The 16,387-nt window shown below is 42.7% G+C and overlaps 3 protein-coding genes across 3 annotated transcripts; 1 reads left to right on the forward strand and 2 right to left on the reverse strand.

The window, feature by feature from the left end:
• Positions 1–8: 8 nt before the first annotated feature.
• Positions 9–2,814, reverse strand: iscua (iron-sulfur cluster assembly enzyme a). The gene is made up of 5 exons (XM_019365602.2): positions 2,673–2,814; positions 2,391–2,504; positions 2,200–2,310; positions 2,012–2,090; positions 9–596 (listed from the first exon to the last, which is right to left on the reverse strand). Exons 1-5 carry the CDS (start codon positions 2,772–2,774, stop codon positions 505–507), a joined length of 498 nt encoding a protein of 165 aa, XP_019221147.1. The 5' UTR covers positions 2,775–2,814; the 3' UTR covers positions 9–504.
• A 154-nt stretch (positions 2,815–2,968) lies between these two features.
• On the forward strand, positions 2,969–13,074 carry sart3 (spliceosome associated factor 3, U4/U6 recycling protein). The gene is made up of 19 exons (XM_003451722.5): positions 2,969–3,195; positions 4,506–4,632; positions 4,724–4,828; positions 4,913–5,097; positions 5,345–5,450; positions 5,858–5,982; positions 6,080–6,235; positions 6,377–6,515; positions 7,447–7,554; positions 7,660–7,737; positions 7,826–7,884; positions 8,220–8,329; positions 9,310–9,422; positions 9,537–9,613; positions 9,703–9,874; positions 9,962–10,419; positions 10,642–10,794; positions 10,912–11,099; positions 11,221–13,074. Exons 1-19 carry the CDS (start codon positions 2,995–2,997, stop codon positions 11,405–11,407), a joined length of 2,847 nt encoding a protein of 948 aa, XP_003451770.1. The 5' UTR covers positions 2,969–2,994; the 3' UTR covers positions 11,408–13,074.
• A 315-nt stretch (positions 13,075–13,389) lies between these two features.
• ficd (FIC domain protein adenylyltransferase) lies at positions 13,390–15,979 on the reverse strand. Its single transcript, XM_003451644.5, has 2 exons — positions 15,334–15,979; positions 13,390–14,790 (listed from the first exon to the last, which is right to left on the reverse strand). Exons 1-2 carry the CDS (start codon positions 15,602–15,604, stop codon positions 13,709–13,711), a joined length of 1,353 nt encoding a protein of 450 aa, XP_003451692.1. The 5' UTR covers positions 15,605–15,979; the 3' UTR covers positions 13,390–13,708.
• Positions 15,980–16,387: the final 408 nt, after the last annotated feature.

Below are 16,387 nucleotides of genomic sequence, written 5' to 3' on the forward strand. Positions count from 1 at the left end.
ACTGAAAAGTCTTTTAATCTGTTTATTCACAGTAAGCAAAGCACCTCATACAAATTTTCTGAACTTTTTTTTGTATGTAAACTTTAACTGTTGACATTCTCATACCAAGTCTTTCATCTGGGACCTAAATTGTCTCACAAGTGAGCCAGATAGAGCCTCATAGCCAAAATATACAAACCCACACCCCTGCTTCATTAAAGATGTCTTTAATGCTGTGTGTATTAAAGTGTTAAGCTTCACCATGAAGTCATTGTTAATTAAACAATTCTAATTGTGTGATAAAAGCAAAAGAATCCATAAACGCTATTAACATCTGGCACTTGAACAATATGGGACCCTTGGCTTAAACTCAAGAGACTGATCCCACACCTGTGGAGAATTCCCCAACGGATGCAAGATCCAATGTGATGTGATTACAGCGACCCGTCTGCACTGCTCTGGCACTAGGAGAGGCATGATCCAACAATAGGATAAATCTATTATTATAGACAGTGAATAAAAGCATTAATTGCTGGCTTTAACACGTTCCTCCTTCTTGTCCTGTTGCTTTAGCCGGTAGTCTGACAGTGCTGCTTTTATGGCATCTTCTGCAAGCACTGAAAAAAAAAGAAGATTTTAGAGACACTATGAGCATAATATGGAAAACAAAAAGCATTCAGTTCATGATAACTGGGCGATTTGATTTCATTTCATATAAACATTATGTAGGGGTGATTAATACAGTCACTCATTCATTCATTCATCCATCCAATCTTCCATAGAGTGCAAGATGGGGTACACCATGAAGAGGTCACCAATCTGTTGCATGGCTAAGACACAGAAACAGAGCTATTCACACCATCATCAGTTAACCTATAGATGTGGTCAGAAGTTTACACTTGTCGTGGGGAGGAATGTCATGGTAATATGGGACTTTTAAAGATTTCTTTGAACTGTTCTTTTGAATTTATTTTGGACTTTCTCTGATTCACACACAGGGTTAAAAGGACACAAACGGGATCTGGTAACTGTGACTTTGTCATAGTCTGGAAGAAAACCCAAACTGTCACCCTCAGATGAGAGGAAATTGGTTAAGATGTTCAGAAACAACTCAGGGACCACTGAGGCTCAAGCCTGCTAAGAACTCATCAAGTCATTAAAGATTTTCCACCCCGGAAAAACAACAGTTCAAAGAAATCATTAAAAGCCCCAAATTACCATGAGATTCATGCCAATGATGAGTGGATGTAACGTGTGTTTGGACTGTGGAAGGAAACCAGAGTACCCAGAGAGAGCCAACACTGTTTAGAGATATATTTATTGTACGTGTAATCTCATAACACTGTTAAATATCACAAAAACAATACCTAGAGGTACAGCTACAATTTTCATAAAATCCAGTATCACTAGAACGTACAGGATTTTATCATCCCCATGGCTGAAATTATATGATTTATTACAGGAAACACCTGATCTGAAAGCATAAATGTAGGTGCTTTCAAACAGAGCAAGAGAAAGAATTTGTCTTGGGAAAAAAAAAAGAATGGTGTGCATGGCCCTGAAGCTATTTTGGACACTTAACAGCACATTTTGATCTTAAGTAGGTTGGACCAGGGATCTTTTTGTTGTAAAGCTGTTCAACTACATATTTAATCCCTGAGATAGCTTAATGTAAGAAGAAAAGTGCAATTTAAATCATATTTCTCAGGTTTTCTACACAATTAGGAAATGCTGATATATTGAATTTAAGAAATCGGCCAGCATGACACTTTGTGCTTAAGTGGTAAGAAATTGTTGTCTTTTTTGTTAACTGACCTAAAATATTTTGGTGTAGTATGAATGGCCACAGTGGAGATCCTTTTATTAGGAAAAGCTACAAAACTTGAAATGAAAATACAATTCACATTTTCCAGTGTGAGCCGGACTGAAGTTTTTGCTGGCCCGATTCTGCCCCCCGGGCCTTAGATTTGATATATGATATATATTATGACACCCCTGTCTTAAGAGATGTTAATAACGACTGTGAACTTACTTGAGCAGTGAAGCTTGACTGGAGGAAGGCAGAGTTCTTTGGCAATGTCTGTGTTCTTGATCTTCAGAGCATCGTCAACCTGTAGGGCAAAAGCAGATTCATGAGACCCTTTACAATAGAGTGGAGAAAACAGCACTTTTAGGGTCCATTTTTTGGTTGCCTGTACTTTGTTTGGTACTTTAACATACCGACTTCCCCTTCACCCACTCTGTTGCTAGAGAACTGGAAGCAATGGCCGATCCGCAGCCAAATGTTTTGAACTTTGCATCGATGATCTTTCCATTTTCATCCACTTGGATCTGCAAAGAGAACAGAGTCAAACATGGGAATTTCAAATACATGATAATGGATTGGTTTCTGTTACTGACTTCCAGTTTACCTGAAGTTTCATAACATCACCGCATGCCGGTGCACCCACCAATCCAGTCCCCACATTCTTGGAGTTTTTGTCCAGGGAGCCCACGTTTCTCGGGTTTTCATAGTGGTCCACAACCTTAGGGAGAGGCCACACTTATCAGAAAAAATATATATCTCTGTTCTCTTGGTGTAGCAGCTGACAGACAGGGCACTGTTACCAGTTGACAACAACACGATAAATGTCAGCTAACTCTTTCTAAGTAAGGTGACGTCAGCGGGTTTGGACGCATTTTCACTCGGTTACCTTTTTGTGGTACAAGCAGACAGCGCTCAGCTCCGGTTTGAAAATCCTCCTGCTGAAAAACAGCAGCAAGGACGAGGAGCTTCGTAGGCAGACGTTCGCCATGTTTCCAGCACCAACTGCGAACGGAAATCAACGAGTGAGCACGAGGAAGCACGAACGGCTTTTGTTGACAAACAAATAAGAGAAGAAGGTTTTACACAACTAGGGAGCGCCCACTAGCGGCCACGGGCGAGGTTAGACGGTGACCCGTGTTGACGGGCTCCGCCTCTCATCGTCCCGCTGGCTGCTAGCAGGCTGTTACCAGGCAGATAGCCTTTCCAACATGGCAGCGTCAAGCAACGCAGAGCAAACGCAGTTGCAAGATATGGAGGAGGAAGATGCAGGGATGGAGGAGAGGGAGATGGAATCGGACGAAGACGAGGAGGAAGGCATGGGAGTGGAAAATTCAGACGAAGACGAGGAGGACGATTCGTCAGAGGACGAGAAAGAAAATGAAGCCGAGATCCAGCGACTTGAGGAGCAGGTGATTAGCCAGCGTTAGCCGAGGGGCTAATGAGAATGAATGGGTGGTAAACACGGCCAGCCACAATCGGGTAGGCAGCGTCAAAGCGGCGAACTCCTCCGTCATGACATGGTCGAGTAAAGGCAGAAAATATACGTGGCGTTGGTAGCTCTCGTTAACCAAAAACATCTAAATATACAACCACGTCATTTACATAGCTGTCGTGATTAGCTGCCCTGCTAATGTGCGATGCTAGTAGTTCGCGTGCCTCGTATTCACACGCGCCTTTTTTCTTGCAGTCTCGGTCCACGGTGGGATCCCAGCGTTTAGTGTGGGTTAGAAACAAAGTACAGTACAAACAAAAACAGTACACGCTGTGCTAACTTTAATGAGCGTCACGTGATCAGTGGGTTTGACCCCTTCACATAACATTGAATCTGCTGTAGTCTTAAGTACGGAGAGTGCTGCTGCAGCTTCGCTGGTGACTGTGTAGTAGGTGTAGCAACCTACAAATACACTCAAATATAGATCCAACTGCATGACTGTACACGAGTCCCTCTGCGAGCATCAGTGTGTGGTACTGCTGACTGTACTGTGCTATATACAGAGATATGTTTTAAATATTCAGTCTCACTGATGTAGCACAAAAGTCCAACAGATCAAACTGCAACCCACGAAACTACCTGAATTTTCAGTCAACAGCTCAACAAAATATGAACATATGCTCTCATGAAGGAGTGGGTTGAGTTTTATAGTTTGTAGTCTTGCAGCTGTTAATAATAAAGAAGAACAACAACAATGTTATTACACTTTAAAAGAGAACTCTCATAGTTCATTACATGAATTATAAGTGAACTTTATTTTCTTTTGTGGTGGTAATAAATTGGAGGTAAACACATAAAATAAAGCATGGATTGTTTAGGATACACTTTGTTTAAGTGCAGGGATTTTTCTGCATATAACAGATTTGTATTTTCACCAAAGAGATCTTGGCCTGCCAACAAGCTTCATGAAAAATATTTTTAAATTCATAGAGATATATTAAATAAGGTAACACACTTTTCCTACATGCAAACCAATTGTGGCAGTTGATGTGTTCACCTAAGAAACAAAAGATCCCTGGTGGGATCCTGGGAGAGGTTGCGTCATGAACGGTAAAAATTCGGCCGAATCAAATATGCGGAGCTATCTGCTGTGGCGACCTCTTGTGAATGCGAGAACAGCTTAAAGTAGCTTTTACATGCCAACCGATTGTGATTTTGTGCCTACAAAACCCCTGAAGTGCATTGTCACATATCTCATTCCTTCTTCATCTTTGTGTAACTCCTCAGCTGTCCATCAACGCTTTCGACTACAACTGCCATGTGGATCTTATCAAGCTGCTCAAGCAAGAGGGGGAACTTTTCCGCCTGCGAAAGGCGAGGCAGAAGATGAGTGAGCTTTTCCCTCTCACTGAAGGTTGGTGCACGCCTGACATGCTTCTGGGGTTGGAGGAATAAGCGGCTCTGCATTATTTACAACTGAAACCTTGTTTTGTTTAATCCCCCAGAGATCTGGCTGGATTGGCTCAAGGATGAAATCCGTCTGACTGAGGAGGAGCCAAACCGAGAGAAAGTATATGAGCTGTTTGAGAGAGCTGTTAAAGACTATATCTGTGAGTGCGCAACACCATCGCCACCACCTTCCGGCCTGATGATTAGTAATTACACAATCCTAACATTTAACTTTACACACACAGGTCCCGATATCTGGCTTGAGTACGCGCAGTACTCGATCGGCGGTATGGGCTCACCGGGCGGAATCGACAGGGTGAGATCCATCTTTGAGAGGGCGGTGACAGCAGTGGGGCTTCACATGACCAAGGGACAGATGGTGTGGGAGGCGTACAGAGAGTTTGAGAACGCCATCCTGTCCACAGTGCAGGTTTGTGTTCCCGTCACTAGGACAGAGTTCACCATTCACACATAAGCTATGTTTGTGTTTTTGTATTGATTGTGTACATATGCCATATTGTCTTAGAAATTAAAAGCTAGTGTAAATAATTTTATTTCCATGTTATTGCTGTCAAATATAACACTTCTTCAGTTCAGATTGCTGACTTGAATTCTTTCCATGTTTGACTGAATGGCTTGTGCTTTAACACCATGTTCTCTGCTGGCTTTCCTCTCAGCCTCCCCCTGGCAGGATTCCCAGCCATGAGGAACAGGAGATGCTGAAGACCCAGCTTGAGCGAATCCATACACTGTTTCGCCGACAGTTGGCCATCCCTTTAATGGGTAAGCATGACGTGTCTTCTGGCCAGACTGGTTGCTGTAAAATGAGACAGATTCCTGTTGCGAGAGCCATATGTCAGAAATTACCCGGTTTAAAGAAAGTTATGACGCTGGCTTTTAGGATAAAATTAACATGTCAGGGTGACGAGTGCACTCCTCATTAGTTTACTAGAGAGGTAACCGGATGGTTTGGTATCGTGTTGTTTTTCTCTGAGTGGAGAGCCGTGCCGTTTCTGAAACATTTGAATCTCTAAATTTAAGTAAAGCAACAGATAAAGTAGAACATTTTGCAAAACTGAAAAATGACTATTGACTGTGTAATTATTTGCGGTGTTTGTATTTTTATATCCAATCTTGAAAGAGTAAATTTCCTGCAAAATCTGTGATAATTGTGCTCTGCTGCTTTGTAGACATGGAAGGCACCTACGCAGAATATGAGGAGTGGTCCGAACATGGCGTCCCTGAGACGGTTATGCATCAGTACAAGAAAGCTTTGCAGCAGATGGAGAAGTGCAAACCGTTTGAGGAGGCTCTGGTAATGCACTTTGCTAAATATGATGTCCATTCGTTCTGTGTAATGTTTTTAAATGATGTTGATCGTTTTTGTGAACACTGCTGTTGTTTTGCTGCAGATGGTAGCAGAAACTCCAAAGTTAGCAGAATATCAGGCCTACATCGACTTTGAACTAAAGGAGGGCGACCCAGCACGGATCCAGATAACCTTTGAGCGCGCTCTGTCAGAGAACTGCCTGGTGCCAGACATGTGGGCCAAATACACCATATACCTCGTGAGTTGTTGGTCACTGTTTGATGTGATGCCGTCTTTATCCCCCCCCCCGTCTAATGTATAAAACCTTGCTGTTCATCTCGTTCGTTTTTCAGACTGTTTTAACCATTTTTAACTATTTTTCTTTCTCTGTGATCGGCAGGATCGTCAGCTGAAGTTCAAAGACTTGGTTCTCTCCACTCATGAACGTGCAGTCAGGAACTGCCCCTGGACCATGGGACTGTGGAAGAGCTACCTGCTCGCTCTGGAGAGGCACGGAGCCGACCATCAGACCGTGTCCGGTAAGAACACGAGCGCAGCTCGAAGCTGTTCACACAAGAACCCCCCGCTGCCTTCAATATTGAAACTATTTGAACTCCTTTTTTTCTTCATAACAAATAGGACTGAAACAGATTGATAGGATTTTTCAGTGGAATTTAATTTGCATTCATTCTGAATGGATGTGCATTGGTTTTAGAGACAAACTGATAATTGTTCTCGTTATAAGTGATTATTTTGTTTATTTCATTTATTATAAAAAGAATTTACAAGTATTTGTGGAAGCAATTACTAACACAGGATGAATATTAACTTAGTTTGTTTATTCTGTTTTGTGGTTTCATTATTACTATGTTTGAGTTTAAAAAGATTGAGCTGTATGACTGATGAAATGTGGAAAAATGTAACCTTTCTTAACCTTGCCTGACTTCCAAGTATGTAAGAGTTTAAAAAAATGATTCGATGGACTTGGCTCCATCATTATAAGATCACCTAGGCCTGCACATTTTTGTGTTTATTTTTTCTAAGGAAGACCGGTCCTTATCACATTTATATTAAATGTGATGACAAAAAGGCAAAATTAGTCCACTCCATAATATGTCCTGCTCCCTGAAAAATACATGTGAGACGGATAAATATTTTTTTTTAACTTACAGTATAGTTATTTCTTTGTTTTCTGAAAAAAACCTGACTATCCAAATCTGATTTATTATGGCTTTTATGGTTTATGTCTACCACTGTAGCCCATAAAGAGTCATAAAACAGGCAATAGATGAAACTAAACACAACCCGAATTGTACCTTATTAAATCATTAGCATTATAAAGGATAATGAAAGACGTGTGCTTGTCTTTCATTCATTTTAAAACTACCTTGAATTTATTGAAAATACTAACAACCTTCTAGAGAAATGTTGTCGTCTGATGTGTATTTTTCTCTTTTGTCTTCCACGCAGATGTCTTTGAGAAGGCACTAAATGCAGGCTTCATTCAGGCTACTGATTACGTGGAAATTTGGCAGGCGTACCTCGACTACTTGAGGAGACGCGTGGATTTCAGTAAAGGTGAGAGCGTTTTTGTGTCATGAACATTTTGTACGTCAGGAAAAAAACAAAACACAACTCAAATAATGTATTTGATGATGTGTTACCTTGTGGGTTTTTTTGCAGAGTCAAGCAAAGAGTTAGAGGAATTACGAGCAGCCTTCTCTCGATCTCTGGACTACATGAAACACGATGTCGAAGAGCGTAAGCAGACGGCACTGACATCTGTTTTTTTGCTGTCTTCTTGTCCTGGTTTAGTTTTCACATTATTCACCTTCCTTTGTCACTGTAGGGTTTGGTGAAAGTGGTGATCCTTCTTGTATCATCATGCAGATCTGGGCACGGATAGAGGTAAGCGGTGTTACTATGACAACCGTTTTCAGGAGCATGCAGTGTGTAGTAGTGTTGTTGAATTGTGGCGAGTTAATCAGTTAGCACAGTCGAATGAGCCAGGTCAAATCATGTAACAAAAGAAGTAAGCTTCTTTATTTAAATTAGGTCTTAAATAAAGAGTTAATTTAGCTCCACAGTTTCCTACAGACATGTTTGAGTCACAGTAGAATCACTTGTAAAAATCACCTTTACCCTCTTTGTAATGAGATGGAGGGTAAATGCGTTCTCACTGACAACTTGGATACAGTAGTTATTGTGTGTGTCATATAGATGTATTTCCTTTTCCTTGTCAGGCGCTTCACTGCAAGAACATGCAGAAGGCCAGAGAACTGTGGGACAGCATCATGACAAAAGGAAACGCCAAGTATGCCAACATGTGGCTCGAGTACTACAACCTGGAAAGGTTTGTGAGTCTGTGACTTTGTCTTTGTCTCTTCTTCATTTACTTCTAAGTAGTACAATATATACACCCTACATTGTTGTGCATTGGTCTCAAGCCCACCACTCATTTTTTTAATATATTGCTACCAAGGAGACAGACTTTCCTGTAGATATTTTTAAAGCAGTCTCCGGGCTTCCTGAAGGTCTTTCAAAGATTCTCTTTGGACATTGGCTGCTTTCTCGGTCATTTTCAGTCCAGCTGCCCATAATCAGAAGAATGTCTTTATGTTGTTCAAGCGTTATTTCAATCTATGAAAAGAACCAAATATAACACAATTTGAAAGTTACAAAGTAGTAATTTTGCACAGACAAACAAGGTGATTTCCAGCAAGCTAGAACTTGGCATATCTTATCATGTCTGCCCTTAAAAAACAATGAAACTGGACAAGTGGATGACAACAGAAAAAGTGTCGGGCTTAAAAAAAACTATACAGAGCAGATGAACAGTATCTGAAAGTCAAGTCACGAAGACGTAGGAACGAATGCAGCAAAGACCTGAGAGATCTGGCTCATCTACTGTTTACTGAAGCCTTATCCGAAATGGTCTCAGTGGATGTGAGGCTGTCAAGTTGTTTTACTGTTTTATTGCTGCGCCTATTTCTCAATTTCTGAGCAAAATATTAAGAAATGAAAGGTTGCTGAAGACTTTTGGACAATACTGTAAAATAAATAAATACATTCACGGGATAGTCTTTTCTTGAATGGAAAGCAGTGAATTTACCAGCAATTTGTCCAAATGTATTTGACTGCACGCTCACAGTACACATATGCAGTACATGTCAGTGTAACTGGACTTGTTTTTATTCAAAAGAACAATTTTCAGTGTGCGAGTTAGACAGGAGATGCCTGACTGGGAAAAACTAATTTAAGTGGCTGATGCCTTTCTAACTAACTAAAAAAATGGTTGTGCTTGATGGTTTTTGCTTTTTTTTTAATCTTCAGGTCATATGGGGACTCGATTCACTGTCGAAAAGCTCTCCACAGAGCAGTTCAGTGCACCTCAGACTACCCAGAGCATGTATGTGATGTCCTGCTCAGCTTTGAGAGGGTGGAAGGTGAGCCTCAAACTAAAAATTCTTATAAATTCATTATAAATCATTATTTTATTTTTTTTTAAAAAGGGAGAATTTGACACAGTATGGCTTTATGCTACACGTTCCCACCTACAGGTTCTCTGGAGGACTGGGACTTCGCTGTGCAGAAGACAGAGACCCGGCTGAACAGGATTAATGAACAGCGAGCGAAGGTAGGAGCTCTTGTCAGCAGTACTGCGCCGGCCAGGTGTATCGTTTGGCTGCCTTTGGCTAATGTTACCATGTTCTGACCATCTGTTAGGCAGCTGAGAAAGAAGCCAACCTGGCTCGGCAAGAGGACGAGAGAGCTGAGCAGCGGCGGAAAGCCAAGGTAGAAAAGAAGGCTCAGAAGAAGGTCCAGAAGGGAACACGAGCTGGGGAGAAGAGGAAAGCAGAACAGGACGATTATCAAGATGAATGGAATGAGGACGCAGGTGAAATAGACTGCTTATGGACTTGTAGTTTTTTGTAACCAAAACTAAATGTGATTCTAACGTTTTGTTTCTCTGTGACATAACAAGGTCCTAAAAGGCACCGAGGAAACGCTGACCAACCCACAGATGAGTACATGGAGACAGAGACTGGACCCTTTGGAAAGGCCACGCCCCCTGGATATAAGCCTGCTCCGCCTGCTACTAAAAAAGCCCCACAAGGAGCAGCAGCAGCTCCACCTGCCCACAGGCAGAATGAAGACAACCCGGAGCTTCGAAATGACAACAGCAGCGTGTTCGTCAGCAATCTGGCGTACACCCTGGAGGAGCCAGAGGCGAAGCTCAGGACGCTGTTTGAGACCTGCGGTCCGATCAAGCAGATTCGCCCGATATTTACTGGTAAAGGAAGCTTCAGAGGCTACGGTTATGTACAGTTTGAATCCCCAGTGTCAGTCCCTGAAGCCCTGAAGCTGGACCGACGGGACGTGGAGGGCAGGCCCGTGTTTGTGTCGCCGTGTGTTGACAAAAACAAAAATCCTGACTTTAAGGTAAGCGTGGCTCAGTTCCTGCATTTGTGTTGAACTTAAATGCCTCATCATTTTTATTTAGTTAATATGGCTATCTATGCCACTTCACCCAGTCCAAGATTATTATTTTAGGTGCTAAAATATTGTGACTAATTATCAATTCAATGAGTTTTTCATCCAGCTTGGCTAACAGGATTGGAGCATGCAGTGTAAAGTGATATCTTCACGCTCATGTCCTTGTAGGTGTTTAAATACAACACGATGATGGAGAAACACAAAATCTTCATCTCTGGGCTGCCGTTCTCATGCACTAAGGAGCAGCTGGCGGAAATCTGCAAAAATCACGGCACCGTCAAAGAAGTTCGTTTGGTCACGTATCGCTCAGGAAAACCCAAGGTGAGGAATAAAGCGCACAGCGGTGAGATAATCGAACTAGCGATCGCTGCCTTTGACCCACACGCAGGGCGAAGTTGTTGGTGTGTTAACCCTCTTATGCTGTGTGTGGCTCTGCAGGGTCTGGCATATGTTGAGTTTGCAGATGAAACCCAGGCCTCTCAGGCAGTGCTGAAACTGGACGGCATAGAAGTGGAGGGCAACAAAATCTCTGTTGCTATAAGCAACCCTCCTCGCAGAAACGCGACAGATAAACCTGGGTCGAGCAGGCCCACGGGAGACGCGATGCCTCGCCAGGTCTACGGAGCGTAAGTTTCCCAAAATGTTTCTTCCATAAAATGCTTGCAATCGCTCTTCCTTGATTCCCAGATCTATATTGGTAATAAAGACAGGGGTCAAAATTCAACTATTTTCCTTTCCTTTTCCCAGGAGAGGGAAAGGACGCACCCAGCTCTCCATGCTCCCTCGTTCCCTGCACCGACAATCCGCGCCCGCCGGCAAAGTGGAAAACGGGAGCGCGGCGGACGGAGAGCCAGCCAGCGCAGCAGGAAATGCAGCCGGAGAGCCGAAGCAGTTGTCAAATTCAGACTTTGCCAAGATGCTCCTCAACATGTGAGAAGACAGGCGAGAGCGTGACGACCGCCTTCACACTGAAAGCCATCTTGTGTCCTTACAAATGGGTGTCCTTGATTAATTTTTTTTTCTTTTTTGTAACCGGTTACCTGATGTCCCTTTAATCCCGGTCATGCTCTCACCATCCGTTCTGCGAGATTGCCTTAAATCCCCATCACGAGCCCTTTTCAAAGAGTGTGTCGGATTGTTTTTGATGGGTGTGTTTCGAAGGTGGCAGCCAGGATGTTTTATTAAAAGTGTATCATATTTGTGTGTAAATATACTGTATCTAAAATTGTTGCAAGGTTTCCTTTTTTTGTTTTTCTCTTTTGTTGTTGTTGTTGTTGTGCACTGTAAGGGACTTTGACAGAAGCATATGGGAGAGTATTTTTTTAAATATTCAAAACAGCCAAACTTGTGAATGTTGTTTTAAATAGGTATATGCAAAAGTTTGGACGTGGTGTAATATAGTTGGTGTGTGTACATAATATTGGATGTGCTAGTGATGAAAAGACACTCTCCAGATGTTTTTTAAGGAGCCGAAATCGTTTTATTTCTTGACCTTATAGTACAGCCGATTCATTATTTTTTATGTAACACCATCTCCGAGTCACCGTGTAGTACTAATGTCCAGTATTATTATGGTATAGAGAACCTCTAAAGCTACTGTCAAAAAAAGACCTTTTAAGACGGCGTGAAAGCTGCCGTCCTGCGCCACACAGCTGAGGCTTGAGTTAAAGTATTCACAGATCTGTTTTAAGTAACCTCGCTTATATTTTTATATTTCTGTGTGTGCCCCGTCTGTTCATTCGGAGAACATCAGTCACATTTAAAGAGGAATGAAGGGTACCTGCCTGAAATTTAAGAGGGTGCACATAAGCAGGAAGCTGGCGATTCTGAAGCGCTTTGATGGCAGGAAACACCTGGCTCCGTGTGGGCCTCGTGAGGCTGTAGTCTGCAGCTCAGAAAGAAGAAAGGTTTTATCCTTCAAGACAATTTTCAGTCATTAGTTTTGTCTACATTGGCGAATTTTTAATTGGCTTTCACATTATTTGATATTAACCCTTGGAGAAAATTACCACAGCAGAGTATTTGGTAAAAAAGAGACGCTTGCAGCCCTCTAGCACTTAATATTGGAAGAAGACACCCATTAGTCTAAAGTTGTTTAAAAAAAAGTGTGAATATAAACTCGAGCTGTTTTTATAAGTGTGGTTTGGTTTTCTTTACAGAGTCGATGTCGCTCTCTGGAAAAACAGGATGGTCAGAATCTATGCAGTTCCCATTTCAGTAATCCCGTGTTTCAGGGGGTCGATGTCCACTCGTCTTGTTTTACACAATAAAATTCTGTTTGTGTACAGGATACTCGGTAAACATGTTTAAAAAAAAAAAGAAAAAAAGTAAAGGTCAGCATAGTTTGTGACAAATCTTAAGTTTTCAAAACAGATGGGATACAAGCTGTATGTATTGCTCTCACCGCAGTGGCCTAATTAAAAAAGAAAAAGGAGAAAAAAAAGTTAAAGATGTTGAAGTTGTAGAAGTCACCTTCTGTTTTATGTCTATACTAAAAAGGTTGTATTATGTTATGTGCATTGCTGTTTGTATAATTTCTATAGTCAGTGTTTTACATTTGGAATAGAGGTAAATAATAAAAGGCTATTTTTGTTTGTTTAATCTCAGTATTTATTTTGTGCTTTTTGACTTTTATCCTTTTATTTTTACCCCTTGTGTTTTTTTGAAAGGGGGGGGGTCCCTATAGAACAAATGAAATCACGTCATATTTCTTTTCCCTCCCTTCTTTTCTGGTCTGAAACTTGTTTTAATAAAGTCATACAAATGATGCCCGACTTTGCTCATTATAGACAACTTTTATTTTAAAATAAATAAGAAAATACAGGAAAGTGCATTACAGTGTCTGGAGACATCATCTTTATGTCAAAGAACTAAATGTTCACCGTGCACACCCGCAGTTGAAACCGAAGATTCAAGTCAGACAGAAATCTTGTTTAGTTTCCTCCTCGTAATATGATGGAGAATTAAAACACCTAAACTCTCCCACAACACGACTTTTCATTGCGTAGGAAATTTAGGTGTGGGAAAGCAAACCTGACACAACAAAAAGCAAATTTTAGTTCATCTTCCTGAAGCAGGCTGATGAATTCAGCAGGCACAGAATCCAAACTGTGAGGAGGGAATGATGGGTACGATGTGGACAAAGGAATTCACATTTTATGATGGAGCTTTGAAATGAACTGACATCTATGTTTGCATACCAGTGTTGCCACGCTCCTTTCTCCCTACCCTATGCTCAGTTGTGGAATGGGATGGTCTGCTTGCAGTCGAAACAGGTCTGGTCCTGGCCTGCTCCCGGCAGCCCTACGGCGTGCTCCGTTGTAGAAATCAACAACGTGTCCAACGTTATTTCTGTACATTTGGCAATAAAGCGGATGAAGGGCCGCACATCACCCTCGTTGGCTGTGTCCAGAGCAGCGTAGTATTCAGCCCGTTGTTCCTTGCGGATAGTAATTGGTGGGTATCTCGCTTGCATGAGCACGAGGTTCATGAGCAGCCGTGACGTGCGTCCGTTGCCGTCAACAAATGGGTGTATGTACACCAGTTTATAGTGGGCGAGTGCAGCGTATTCCACGGGGTGAAGCTGCAGCGCCTCGTCGGAGTTGAGCCACTGAACGAGCTCCTGCATGTGTCGCTGCAGGTCCCGAGGGTGAGGAGGGATGTGGTGGCCCACAAACACCTGGTTGGTGCGCAGCCTCCCTCCCTCCACGGGGTCTACGTAGCCAAGCACCCGCCGGTGGATCTCCAGGATGTCGTTGACGGCGATGGCTCCTGATCTGGACAACAGCGTCGTGTTGATGTACTTCATGGCCGCATCCACCCCGATTGCCTCGTTCTGCTCCTGCAGGCTCTTTCCGGGGACGGCGTAACGCGTCTCAATGATGTGACGAATCTCTGACAGCGTGAGCGTGCTGCCTTCAATGGCCACGGTGTGGTAGATGTGGTGGTAGTAGGTCTCCTCCATCACTCGGCGGAATGCAGAGTTCCCTTTAGGAATGGACATAAGCTGGCGCACTTTACTGTCGATGATGCTGAAGTAACGCTGATCGATCTCTTCCACCAGGGGAAGGGTCCGGTCTCGGCTAACCAGAGCTCTCTCGTTGCACGGTGAGATGGCCAGGGCCTTGGTGTAGAGGTGATCTGCCTGGACGACATCCTTCTCCTCCTCTAAAATGGTCCCCAGCTCCGTCAGGGCATCCACAAAGTCTGGGTTCATGCTAAGTGCATGCACCAGCAGCTTGTGAGCCTTCTCCCTCTTCCCAAGTTTCTTCATCTCCTGAGCCAACTGCAGTGCAGCTTTGGCCTCCAGCTCCATCTCTGCAATCACGACATGATGGACAGGGTGAGCAGTGAAGATGCAGTAAAACAGCAGGTCATGTCATGACAAAATATGAATAAATAAATAAATAAATAAATAAATTTAAAAAACGTTATTACACTTGGATGAACTAGAATTTTCAACAACTTCAGAAATCATTCAGGGAACTAATATTCAACTTAAAACACTGGAGCCGCAAATTTGTTATTTTTACATTTAGTTGATGTGCTTCCTTTTTGTCCTTAACAGTTCGCTGGTCTTCACAGTTAGAAAACAGTGTGAAAATGCCTACAATTTGCAGAGGATTTGGAGAATTACAAGCTGACGTCTTCACAATGCCGTCATTCAGAAATTCCAACATACAGGAAAAACTAATACGATCAGAGCTTGAAGGCGATTAAGGGCACGCAGTTTTCTCTATAAATTTGTTAAATTAAGCACTAGATGAGTTCACACGGGCCTTCTTTCTCGACATATGGTTAATCTTGTTCTGCATATGGCACTAAGCTGACCTCCACAGTCAGTAAACAACGTGTGTGTACCTTTGGTCGGCTTGGGCCTCTGAGGCAGCACATCAAGAGCAGTGAAGGGGACGGTGAGGCTGGTGGACTGCACAGCTGGATGCTGCTGTGGACTTCCCCACAGCTGGCAGCGGAGCTGAGCGATGCCTCTCAGGGAGGCACAGCACTGATCCTCCACCCCAACCATGGGCATCAGGAGCGCCACCAGTGAGCCGAGGGCGATACAAAGCAGCGGGCCCCATCCTCCTAGGACACGGGCGCTGTAGTAACTCCACACCTTCACAGCAGCCATGAGGACCCCTGGTTAAATCCTCCATCTTCTGGTGTAATGGCCCCCATCTATTTTCACTCCAGCCTGGAGACCCGAAAGGTGGCGAACAGGAGGAAAACGAGCAGCATGGCAGCTGCCGCGAGAGATCAACTAAACGAGACAACTTTTAACGCCCAGAAGTTAGAAAGCAAGCTACCTTTAGCTACAAACGGAGGCTCTAAACCTTAAGCTCACTTAACGACCAAACGGCGGCTGACTTTTTGGCCAGAGTCGGAACAGCTGTATACATAATACACACATCACCAACTTCCTTAAGCTCAACGTTTGAACATCCTCGAATATCATTGGTCAGAAGTGTATTGAAGGGCAGAGCCTATTGGGTGAAAATGCAGCAATACAACTCACGGTTCGTAACCGTCCCTGATTGGCTGTGTCATGGAAACCTATTCCCCGAGTTTTACCTTTCAGGCAGCAGAGCGACATTATTATGTAATCAGTAGGTAATCGAATTTATTTTTTAGTTAAAGGGTATTTACAATTATGAATATTTATAAGTACATACGTTTTTTTACATGTTTTTTTTAAACATGTAAAAGAAAACACAAATCCTATTTAAAGCCCTATTAAAATCTCCTTTGCTTTGACCTGTAATTTCTGTCTGATTTTTTTTCTTGAAGAAAAAAAACCTCACTTCCATCCTTATCGGTGCCTCCTCCTCTCTTCAGAAGACCCAGAATCTATTAATATGTAATTTATTTTTTTTTTTTTTTTTTTTTTAATTTTAAAGGCCAATGAGAGTGGAAG

The sequence above is a fragment of the Oreochromis niloticus genome, linkage group LG12 (assembly GCF_001858045.2).
Source record: "Oreochromis niloticus isolate F11D_XX linkage group LG12, O_niloticus_UMD_NMBU, whole genome shotgun sequence".
Classification (NCBI taxonomy): Eukaryota; Metazoa; Chordata; class Actinopteri; order Cichliformes; family Cichlidae; genus Oreochromis; species Oreochromis niloticus.